The 11,481-nt window shown below is 46.5% G+C and overlaps 1 protein-coding gene across 1 annotated transcript; it reads right to left on the bottom strand.

The window, feature by feature from the left end:
* Positions 1-609: 609 nt before the first annotated feature.
* LOC107288570 (tropomodulin-3) lies at positions 610-11,481 on the bottom strand. Its single transcript, XM_015817238.1, has 3 exons — positions 11,421-11,481; positions 1,846-2,044; positions 610-783 (listed from the first exon to the last, which is right to left on the bottom strand). Exons 2-3 carry the CDS (start codon positions 1,969-1,971, stop codon positions 610-612), a joined length of 300 nt encoding a protein of 99 aa, XP_015672724.1. The 5' UTR covers positions 1,972-2,044; positions 11,421-11,481.

Here is an 11,481-nt window from a genome sequence, read left to right as displayed (position 1 = left end):
AAATTAAATTAAATTAAAAATAATAATAATAATAATAATAATAATAATAATAATAATAATAATAATATAATAAAATAAAATAAAATAGGTTAAGTGTGATTCTGAGGGAACTCAGCCCCCCCCCCCCGGTTTGTTAATTATGGGGGGGGCACATCCAATTGATGGTGGCTTAATAAGCCCAAAATAGCTCAGTCTGATAAAGGCAGCCCTCAACTTACAACCAAAATTACAATGGTGCCGAAAAAAGTTGACTCAGAATTGGTCCTCACACTTATGACTGCGACAGTTTCCCCGCAATCATGGGAATCAAAATTCGGCAACCAGCATGGATTTGCAATGGTTGCAGCATCCTGGAATCCCGCGATTGTCATTTGTGACCTTCCCAGTTGGCTTCTGACAAGCAAAGGCAACCGGTGAAGCTGATTCGCTTAATGACCACAGCAAAAAAAAGGCCATTCAATCAGGCGTGACTCATTTTACAACTGCTTCGTTTAGCAACAGAAGTTACGACCCCAACTGTGGTCGTAAAGTGAGGACCACCTGCATATGAATCCAGCCTAAGAGTGGGGGCAGAGAGAAAGGAAGCGGGGCGAGGACGAGCCAAGTTGCTCAGTGGAAGCCACTACCTTTCTTTTCTCCCGTGTAAGGCACAACTTCCTCGACGTCTTTCTGCTCCAGGGCTTGTTTCTCCAAAAAGGAAAGCAGCTTCTCTCGGTCAAAAGGCCCGCCGGGTTTGTTCACAGTCTGGTCCTTCTGCCGGAATCCCGCTGGCAACAAGGCATTCTGTGAAACGAAAGGAAGAGGTGAATCTTCTTCCATTCCCGCGGGGAGTGAACCAAAGGGCCAGCCTTATTCTGAGGCTGCTCAGTATATAAAGCCTCAAATGTATCATGAGAATGAATTGGAATCAGAGGCTTTGGTGCCGAGGAAATATCTCCTACCCATTCTCACTGGCAGGCCGACAGAGGCATTCATGAAATGTAATGTGTCACGGTAATGATTTAAAAGCTAACCAGCTGATGTAAGATGTAATGTTGGGAATGAATCAGCAGGGTCTGTGTCCCTTTAAGAGCCAGCTGAATCTGTATCTCTTTTAGGAGCCTTGTATAAAAGGGAAGGCTCCACAAATGTGTTCTCTCTCTCTCTTCTGCTTCCTGCTGTAACTGCTGTGTATTGGAGACTGCTGTATTAACAGGTGTATGTATATTGTTCCTGGTGTATGATATTGTAGCTAGTGTAAGATAAACCACCATTTAATATAGACCAGTGTTTATTCCTCGGTTATCTCAGCGCAATAAGACTGTGCATGCTCTGACATAATGCCATTCCAGATGTTGCTCAATCATCGCTTCCAACAGACAACATGGTCAATGATGAGAAATGCCAGGCATTGTAGTTCAACCACAGCCAGGAGACCACAAGTTACCGTGTGCTTTTCAGAACTACCAGGCGTGAACAATCAGATTCACATTTGTAGAGTTCAAACTAGCTACTTCATTGTTCTCTGCCTATAATACAGGAATCTCCCCAGATTGGCAGCTTTCATCTGGGAAAGAGCAGATAAGGCTGTAAGGCACAGTTTCTCAACTTTGGCAACTTTAAGACGTGTGGACTTCAAGTCCCAGAATTCCCCAGACAGCATGGGGAAATCTGAGAATTGAGGTCCACACATCTTCAATCTGCCAAGGTGGGAAACCCTGCTCTACGGGATTTAAGTCAGAGCTAACTCTCTTGTGCTTACATAGTGAGTCTAGGCTGATTCCTCACTTGAACCCTTCTTCCATCCAGAAACCTATGGAAACACTACGGAAATGCTAACAAAGCATTGGAGCCACATGTACGCACCTCTGGATCAAGGTCATCCAGGACAGTTTCCAGTTGCTTCAGTTCTTCTTCAGTCAACTTGCCCAAAATTTCATCTTCATCAAGTTCCCTGTATTTGTCCAAGTCTTTCCGGAAAGGGAGTGCCATCACTCTGGCAGACCAATGTTGAGTAGCTTGAGCAACTAATAGCAAGACCAAGGTCTTAGCTTTGAGTTTTTAACTGGAAGGACAGAAAGGGGAAAAATAAATGTACTCATAGTCTTGAACATTTTGCAAAGTTCCGCGAACTGAGTGTAATTCACATGAGCAACTCGTCTGAAGGTGCAAGAGAAGTTATCTACAACTGCTTAACGCTATGCTGATGGCTAAGTATGCCCCCCAAAACTTAAGGTGATGCACAACAGTTATTGGATGATGGACATGTATTTATCCCAAGCATTATTAACATGCATCTAGAACAGCCTTGATAAACTTTAAGGTGTGGGACTTCAACTCCCAGAATTCCCCCGTCAGCCACGGAGAAGATGTTGGCCTTCTAGTTCAGCCATCCCAGAATGTTCTCTCACTAAAAAGCACACATTTCCTATCAACCTTCTCCAACCTGGCTCTCTCTCAATATTCATTGCACTTCCTGTTATGTCAGCCAGGGATTCTGTACAGTATCACACAGGGAAACGGATGTTGTATAGGAGAGCCAGCCAAGTCTTTGGCTCCACAAGTCCAGTCAACATCATAATCAACTCTGGTGCTCTTCAGGGCAACACAAAACACTTCAAGTTCTGTGGAGACTTTGGTGCAGTCTGAACTTGGTTGTTTTCTTGCAGATGTTTCGTTACCCAACTACGTAATGTGATCAGCGCTAGAAGGGAGCGGGGGGGGGGGGGTTGCTCTTATTTTTATATACAACTGGTTTGCCTAGTCACCGTTGTTGGAAGTATTCTTGGTGGTTCCTTGAGTAGGCTGTTGCTTAATGCAGGGGTCTCCAACCTTGGCGACTTTAAGACTTGTGGACTCCAACTCCCAGAATTCTTCAGCCAGCCATGCTGGCTGAGGAATTCTGGGAGTTGAAGTCCACAAGTCTTAAAGTTGCCAGGGTTGGAGACTCCACATTTAATGTTAGCTTGTTCATCTCTGTTGGTACCAAAACACCCTCCGCCCCAGCAAGCAACACACACACATGAGCAGAGATTAATAGGAAGATTAACACTAGACCAACAACCAAGAAGTAAACAACACCCCAATCAAGGAACGACCAAAGCAATATAATGGCTTAAAAATGGAAGCACCCCAATCTTGCAGACAGTGAGCCCGCCAGACTTCCTGCCCTTGCCCACAAGTGTTTTTCTCCTCTTCCTGAACCTACTGTTCAGCTCAAGCCAGTATCTCAAAAGAAAACGGCTTCCTGTGGTTAACAGGCATGGCACCACCATTAGCTGTCAAGCTGTGCCCTGTCTGTGCCAAGCCCCCATTGTGTGTGTGTTCCCCTCCCCTCGAGCATCAGGGCATATGTTTTTAGAATCACAGAAGATCACAGTACTGGTGGGCGGGCGTGCACCACGGAAAAGACCTTTCAACAATGGGTTGGACACACACACAAGAACAATTCTGTTCTCTTCGATGAGCGAGGGTTGCCAGCGGGAGTTTCGTCCTAAGCCAGTCTAAAGAAAACACTCAGTTATATCTGGAACTGGCTCAGTGTGCAAAGTTGTTACTCCTCGGCAAATTTGGCACCTCTGATTGGTTCCACCGAATGAGGCTTTGGAAGTTCTCCAGAAGAAGACATGACGGCTACTGCCCTACCACAAAGCCCAGCCATGTACTCCCTCTGCTCCTTCCCCCCCCCCCGTGTTCCTCCCTCTTTGGCGTGTGGGTGTTACTGGCCCAACACACAGAGAAATGGGTGGCTGGCTGTTTTTGTGCAGTTCCACGCCATGCTGAGCCGCAACCACCTACAAACGAGTCAGAGCATGCTGTGCTTTGCAAATCGTCCTGGATAAAATCATTTGGAAATAATTCCGTTGCTAAGCCAGACTCCGCAAGCCTTTCTTCTCGATAAATAGGCATCAATCCAGCCTGACTACAACCGTAGACTCTCCTGTTTCTCCACACTGGGTTGATAACACTCACCAGATGATGGTGTGTTGGGAGTACTACAGGCTGACTTTTAAGCCAAATTAGCCTGGCCTAATTATAAATAGAGCAGACAGTACATCTGGTTGATCTCACCAAAGAATAATAAGCAGAAGCAGATTGATTAGCATATAGTGTTTCTCAACCTTGCTAATTTTAAGACCTGTGCACTTCAACTCCCAAAATTGCCCAGTGCTTGGACGACATTAGAAAATGCTAGGATTGGGAAATTAAAACCAAAAACCCAAGGCATCCTGCAAGGTGGCAGTGGTTTAAAAAAAAAAAAATCCACGTTTTGCCAAGTAAACAAGGAAGTCTCACTGTTGGAAATCCAGAGGCATGAAGACGGCCCATGGAAAAAGTAGGAAGAGACTTCTGGAGGTGTGTGGCTCGCTTTTCTGTCTACAAGTATTACGTTTTTGCCCGCTTTTGATCTGCTGCTGCTGGATGGTCTCAGTATCCCCTATCTGTAAAATGGGCGCAAAGTTTTCCAGAACTGTGCCCTGATTGGCAAAGGTTCTTCAAGCGCCTAGGCCAGTGGTGGCGAACCTTTTAGAGACCGAGTGCCCAAACTGCAACTCAAAACCCACTTATTTATCACCGGGTGCCAGGTGGGCATGGCCCACTGGGTGGGCATGGCTGTGGACATCGCAAACTGGGTGGGTGTGGCCAAGGTGGGCATGATCACCTCGATGTTGCTCGTGGGGAGGGACGCCTGTGGGGGCCGGGAAAGGTTAGGGGAGATCCAGGGGGTCTCCGGCTGATGGGGCGGTGGGCAGGAGGCTCGTCCTGCGGAGTGAGGCGAGGCAAGACGAGGCAGGGGTGCCATTGTCACAGGGCAAGGCGAGGCAGGTGCCAGGGCGGCTGCTCCCTGACCCCATCGGCCCCCGCACACAGAGGCCAGCGAGCGCATGGGGGCTGACAGTGTCCATCAGCAGCCACAGCCTGCTGGTCCCTCGATCCCGCACTCTGGGGCTCTGCAGCCTGCCGCCAGTTCAGAGAAGCCGCCTCTGAGCTAGATGGATGGCCGACAGCTGAGGAGGCGATGCAGTGGGTCGTGCCTGGGAAAAGGAGAGCATGTGAGGCCAGGAGGGATGGGACGGGGGGGAGGGAAACCAGCCGTGGTGGGATGCATTCGGCCACGTGGGACCTTGGCAAGTTAGCGGGCGGCTGGTTGAAGAGGGACGGTTGCCATCTCTGGGGCATGGTGCGTGTGCCCACAGAGAGGGCTCTGAGTGCCGCCTCTGGCACGCGTGCCATAGGTTCGCCACCACCGTCCTAGGCAAATTCCTGGCATAAAAATCAATGTTTTAATCCCTCATGTGCACAGTGGACATTATCGTCAGGTGATGTATGAAGGCAGCCACCCCCCAACCTTCTTGATTTAAAATCTAAACAAACAGGTTGACAAAATGCCCGTATCCAGGACCCTTTGACCTGGCGTGTTCTCAAGTCCTGGAGCAGGTTATCGAGAGAGGCACGTTGCAATCTTTGAGTGTTGTTTCTCCCCCCCCCCATTCCGAATACCTTTAAAGAGGTATTGAACTTCCCAGTAAGGTCCCATTACTCCTTTTTTGAAATAGAAAATCACCTCACAGGAAAATAAATGGGGGGGGGGGGCTAATTCGGGCCAGCATGCCCCAAAATGTACACTTTATCATTATTTCTAGCCGCACATCTTCTGCTAATCCATCTCCAGATGAACCTTCGCTAAAGCTTTGGTGTTTATCAGTTCTCCACCATCAATCAGAGACTTGAAACTGGGCCAGTAGTTCAGGAAGACTAATCTTAGAGGTTTTCATTTCTCCCTCTAGACTCTTACAAGGGTAGAAAAGTTAACTCTTCACTTCTGCACTGTGCATGGTCCAGCAAAGTTCTCTGCATGATTATTACCATTAAATCCATTAACGTGGAAACACAACAACTTACTGTAGCATGGAGGGTTTTTAACATGCTCCCTTGCTTGCTTCCCTAGCCAGCTTGAAACCTGCAGGCAGCCCTGCAAACCTGTTCAACAGGTATGTAAATTGTCACTTCAGGTTTGACTTTCTACCTTATGCCTAAAGGAGCCCTGTTGCAATGAAGAAAGGATTTGTTATATTGTCTGTCTGCTTTAAACAGGTTTTATGAGTGATCCTGCTATATTTCTTCTTTCAAGGATTGATGTAGCACTGTTTGACAGCCAGAGAAATCTTCCCAAGGGGAGAAGATTCCTAGTTATTCTTGGCTTTTTAGCTGAAGTCAACTAACAAGCCAGAATGCTGCATCATCTGAATGTTATTTTGGAAGAAAAGTGTTTTGAATATACAGACTACAGTAGTGGCCAAAATTGGGGAAACCTTTTGGGAAAAGTGCACAGTAGAAATGCCACCTTTGGTTAGGTTTCCACCCATTTTTCTTCTAATTTTTTTTATAACTGTAGCCTTGTTCGCTTAACAATGCTATTTTACATCGCTTTCTGGGCAACCGGTCAACTCTTTGCACCATTACTTTAATTTTATCACGTTTTACAAGCTCACTTAGTGAAAGAACACAAAAAAACCCAGCCAACTTGATAGCGATCACATAACACACTGACAAATGTTCTCCTCTCAGCTTCAGTACATGACATCAATAACTGGATCCTACTGTGATCTGATTGGCTCATGGCCAAAACAAGATGACACCCGATTGCCTCTCTAAACACTCGTGTTCATTGGCTACAATCGGATGAAGGAAAGCTACCTGATATCAACCGAAGCAAGTTGTCCTTTTTCTGGTTATTTGGCTATAACTGTTCATAGAATACAGTACAGATAATTGAACAAACTTTGTTGCATTACATTCTTGATTACCTTTCCATTAATGTATAATTTTATGGTACTACTCCAAAAAAAGGGGTGTTATTAGCCATCAAACCTCAAAAACACACTTTTCCCAAAAGGTTTCCACAATTTTGGCCACTACTGTATCTTGTCACCTTGAAGAATTCTGCCACTTGGGAATATTAATCATCATTTGACGTGGGTCTCCTTTCGGGTAAGCGATCTGAGGCCATTCCGGATCTCAGGTCCATGATCAACCCCTTGTTTGAATTCAAAAGAGGCCAATAGACATGACCACTGAAGCAAAGACTAGGATAGAGAAAGCTCAAACAGCATTCTTCAAAATGAAAAAGGTCTTCTGCAGTCACGACATAAGCCTAAGACTGAAAATCAGGCTTGTCAGATGCTATATTTGTGCTATCCTGCTCTATGGAGTAGAGAGTTGGTCTCTTTGACAGAAGGCCACCTGAAGAGACTAGAAGCATTGGAAATGTGGATTTACAGGCGGCTGTTACGTAGAAGCTGGGTTGACAAGATCAGAAATGAGGAGGGGATAAGCCGCCTGGGAAAGCCAAGGGAAATCATCAAAACAATTAAAAAACGAAAATTAGAATATTTCGGACATGTGATGCGACACCCAGAAAAACACGGCATACTCCATTTAATCCTCCAGGGAAAGACGGAAGGCAAATGAGGTCCAGGCAGAAGAAGAACATCGTGGCTTCAAAATCTAAGGGACTGGTTTGGACAAAACTCAGCAGCGCTTTTTCGTGCGGCTGCTGATAAAAACAGGATCGCCAACATGATCGCCAACGTCCGATAACGGATATGGCACAAGAAGAAGAAAGCACTCCCCAAACATTTCTACCTTGCTAGCTTGCCAGTTTGGCTCAGTTATTGCCGGCCTCATATCCAGATTTTTGTTGCTGTGTAATCGTTCTTTGCAGGACACGGATTGGAAAGCATGAATGAAATTGAGAAATGGCTGTCTGCGCCAAAGGATCATTGCTTCATCTCAATCATTCTAACCATGAAACCAGATTTTCTTGGAAAGGCAATCCTATTTATACGGGGAGACTCCTCCTTTTCTTTCCATACATAATGACACCTTGTTAAATAGCTCATCCTAGATAGAAATTCTTGCAACCGATAGCTAGTTTTGCTATGAGAAATACCAGGCACATCTTATGCATAATATCCCTCTGAAACACACCAAAGAATGAGCCAGCATTAGGCGCAGGAATGATGAAGATTAAAAAGCTAACCATGATATTCTCCCAAACCATCCTTATGAATTCTGCCTCATCTGCGACTCTCACACCAGAAAGCTGACTGGGCAGGATGTCCCAGTTAATTATGAAAATATTTTGAATAGGTCTAGATTTCCCAAGCAAACACAGCCCAGAGCACCAGGGGAGGCCTGTTATTTAAGTGTCATTTCTGGATGGAAACAGACCTTTCAAATGCTCTTATTTCCGGCTTCCACTTAGCTGTACTCTCAGCACCGGAAATGCCTTTCTATTAAAGCAACAGAACCCAATTTACCTTTGCACATTCTTTAATCCCACAATGTTCAAGAAAATACATCCCCTCTTATGTATTTTTTTTTTTTTTAAATCCGAATGGTAGCCGTGTCTGAAATTGAGGCACGATTGCAGAAATTAAAAAGAGCAGATATCTGGATTCTACCAGTTAGGCTTCCTTTCCTCTTGGTTAAAATTTTAGGAATTCAATAACTTTTGACATTCCTTCATTCATCTAGAAGCCAGTGCCTGATTCCAGAGCCCTTATCAGAAAACATTTCTGAGATTAGGTAGTTCTCTGAATTTAGGATGCGCCTACACTAAAAGTTAGATGTCAGCTATCAAAGGTCAGCAACCTAGCAGTTAGGAAAGATCAAACACTAATAGTATTTGGTCAAAATTCAACAGGCTTTGAAAGTTCCTCTTTATCATTTTTTTTTTTTTTAAAGTTTCTACGGCTGCCCCTCTTAAACAACTCTGGGTGACTCATGTTGCTCTTCCTATTTCTAATTTACTACACCACACTAGCCTTCACATCCCAGTTTTTCATCACCAGTAGATAATCTGGGAGGTCTTGGAGAGTTTTGTTTTTATTCTACATTCTTTGCTTTGTTCTTATGCCTGGGAAAAAGAGTCAGACACAGCCACAAACTTTGCCCTAAACACAAACTAACCAGCAGGCAAGCAATTTTGAGAGAAATTCCTGATTTAATATAGTGACCGTATAGCATGGGGGTTAAACCCTACATCCAGGTTCTCCAAAGTGAGAAGAGTTTGAGGACTCTGACCTACATCAACAGATACACCCACCAACGTTTGCTGACAGATAAGATTTAGCATCCGAATGCCACTGAAGAAACAATAAAGGAGAATATTTGTAGCTCAGGGTTGACATGAGGGGTCCTTGATGCTCTCTGAACTTGCTTGTTTTCTTGCAGACGTTGCATTACCCAAACTAGGAAACATCATCAGTGTTAGAAAGGAGAGGGAGAAGGGGAGGAGGAGGAGGAGGAGGAGGAGGAGGAGGAGGAGGAAGAGGAGGAGAGCTGTGGGCTTCTTGGTGTTCTCTGAGCTTGCTTGTTTTCTTGCAGATGTTTCATTACCCAAACTAGGTAACATCATGTAGTTCTGATGATGTTACCTAGTTTGGGTAATGAAACATTTGCAAGAAAACAAGCAAACTCAGAGAGCACAAGGACCCCTCACTGAACAAACAGCTGTTGAAGTTTCAAAAGTCCAAAAGGAGCATCAGTGGGTCTATCTTTACACATCCTGGTCTCAGTCTTGCAAGCTGGGATCAGCTTGTAGTCTTTTCCAAAGCTGCTAAGTTTATCCTGTTCTTGGTGCTGGTTTGTCGAACCTCTAAGCGTGCAAGCAGGAACAAGAACATGGGGAAGGATCTAGGCCTGGCTGGAGACATTTGTTGCCTGAGGCAAAGGACACAATAGCAGCCTTTTCTATTGTGTATAAAAACTAGCAGCTTTCTCCAATCTTGGCACAGGTCCCTCACCACACCTTAAAGAACAAACTGCAGGGAGAGCTGTAGGCAAGCAGTTCTTTACCTCCTCGCTGCTCTGTTATTCTGCCTAATGGGTAAAAGCCAATCTAATTTCTCTCCGATTCCTTCTGGGCAATGCTGAAAACTGGATTCCTAAACCTACTTTGCAAGGGGATCCACCGACAGCATCTTACCTGAGAATACACCCTCCCCTCCTCGCCCAAACTGAAACCAGGCAGAGCAAACACATCCAAGATGACAGAACGCTGGCAAGGGGACATTTCAAACAACCTCAGCAAGAAAATAATTCCTCCCAAGATCCTAAGTGAACAGGTCTATTTGTAACACCCGTTCTTCCTGGAACAACACCCCGTGCACGCTTTGTCTCCTCCTGCAGCAGTGATTAAGAAGCGGGCTCAGACAGTTGACTGGAAAAATTCCAGGAAAAACACGAAGGAAATACGAAGAGGGTTCTACAACGGTTGCACTACAGACCCCTGGCCAGCTAGGATGAGACAGACAATTGCAAACACTTCTAGCCCAGGGCATTATATAGGTAAAGGCTGCCCAACTTATTCTAGCACAGCACTATCAGTATTGGCTTGTATCGGCTAGGTCTGGATAATCTTTCCCAGACCGAGGTGGGATTGAAGTTGAAACTTTTGGGGAGGAGAAATAAAGCTGGTACCCCTGAACCACCTTAGCAACAAGTTTGTTCACGCCTCCCCTCCTTACCCAAAGGTAAAAAGCTTGCTTTTGTTCAGCCCAACAAGGGCGGGAAGAAAAAGCAGGCATCGAAAACAATGGGAGACCATGCAAAGGGGGGGGGGGAGAAATCTGGATATTTTCACCCCTATGGGGTGAAAAAGATCAATACCAGAGGGAATCTAATCCTTAAATTCCAGAGCACTTAAAAGCAAAACAGAGGCTTTTAAGCTTCGCTGGAAGTGACTAATATCGATTCTAAAGGTCGGCGCTGCCAAGTTCAACAGGAAGGGTCAAAAAGCAACTAAGACGCAGTTCGAGACCCAGCTTTTAGGCTGGGCTTGCCCGGGCAAAACTGAGCTTGAATGGGAGATGGTAGAAAAGGGAAATGCTCCAGAATTGGGGCGGGGGGGGGAAAGGTTTGTTCCCAGCGACAAGGGCGGGGCGGGGAGATCCCCGGGTGTGGAGGGTCCCCACGTCTCCCTCAAGCAAGAGCAGAGAAAGAGAACTGGAAGGACCGGGGCTCCTGCCGCGCCCCAACTTTCCTTTCCCTCCCCCTCCCCTCTCGCACACCCCCTCCCCGCAGCTTCCCCTGGCAGCCCCCGCGGGGAAACAAGAGAGGCGCGCCCCCCCCCCAGTTGGACTCCCCAGCCCATCCTCCTTGGCCGCACGACCTGGCAGCCGGAGCTCCAGCGACCCGGTGGGGGGCGCCAGCTTGCAGAAGGCGGTCCCACCCTTCCCCCGCCTTTCTAGGGCAGAAGTCAGCCTACGCCGCCTGCTCCCCCCCCCCATTTGCTCGCTCGACTCTGCAACTATCGAGAAACAGGGGGGCCAAATTTCCCCCTCCCCCCCAAAAAAACCCCTCCCACTTCTGGCTTATTTGAAGCCCCCCCGCCCGGTGCCTGCCCGATGCTCCGGAGCCCCCGCCGGACTCACCCCGCCGCCGGAGAAGTCCCAGCCCCGAAGAGTTGTAAAAACTACAGGCGCTGTTTCCGCC

Source organism: Protobothrops mucrosquamatus, unplaced genomic scaffold, assembly GCF_001527695.2.
Source record: "Protobothrops mucrosquamatus isolate PMUCROS unplaced genomic scaffold, P.Mucros_1.0 scaffold_8, whole genome shotgun sequence".
Classification (NCBI taxonomy): Eukaryota; Metazoa; Chordata; class Lepidosauria; order Squamata; family Viperidae; genus Protobothrops; species Protobothrops mucrosquamatus.
Note: the sequence above shows the minus strand (reverse complement) of the source record. Positions and strands in the feature narration are given on the sequence as shown.

Coding starts and splice junctions, on each gene's coding strand:
- LOC107288570 (XM_015817238.1), bottom strand. CDS start 1,971: ATGGCACTCCCTTTCCGGAAAGACTTGGACAAATACAGGGAACTTGAT. Junction 784..1,845: donor TGGATGACCTTGATCCAGAG/GTGCGTACATGT, acceptor TTCGTTTCACAG/AATGCCTTGTTGCCAGCGGG.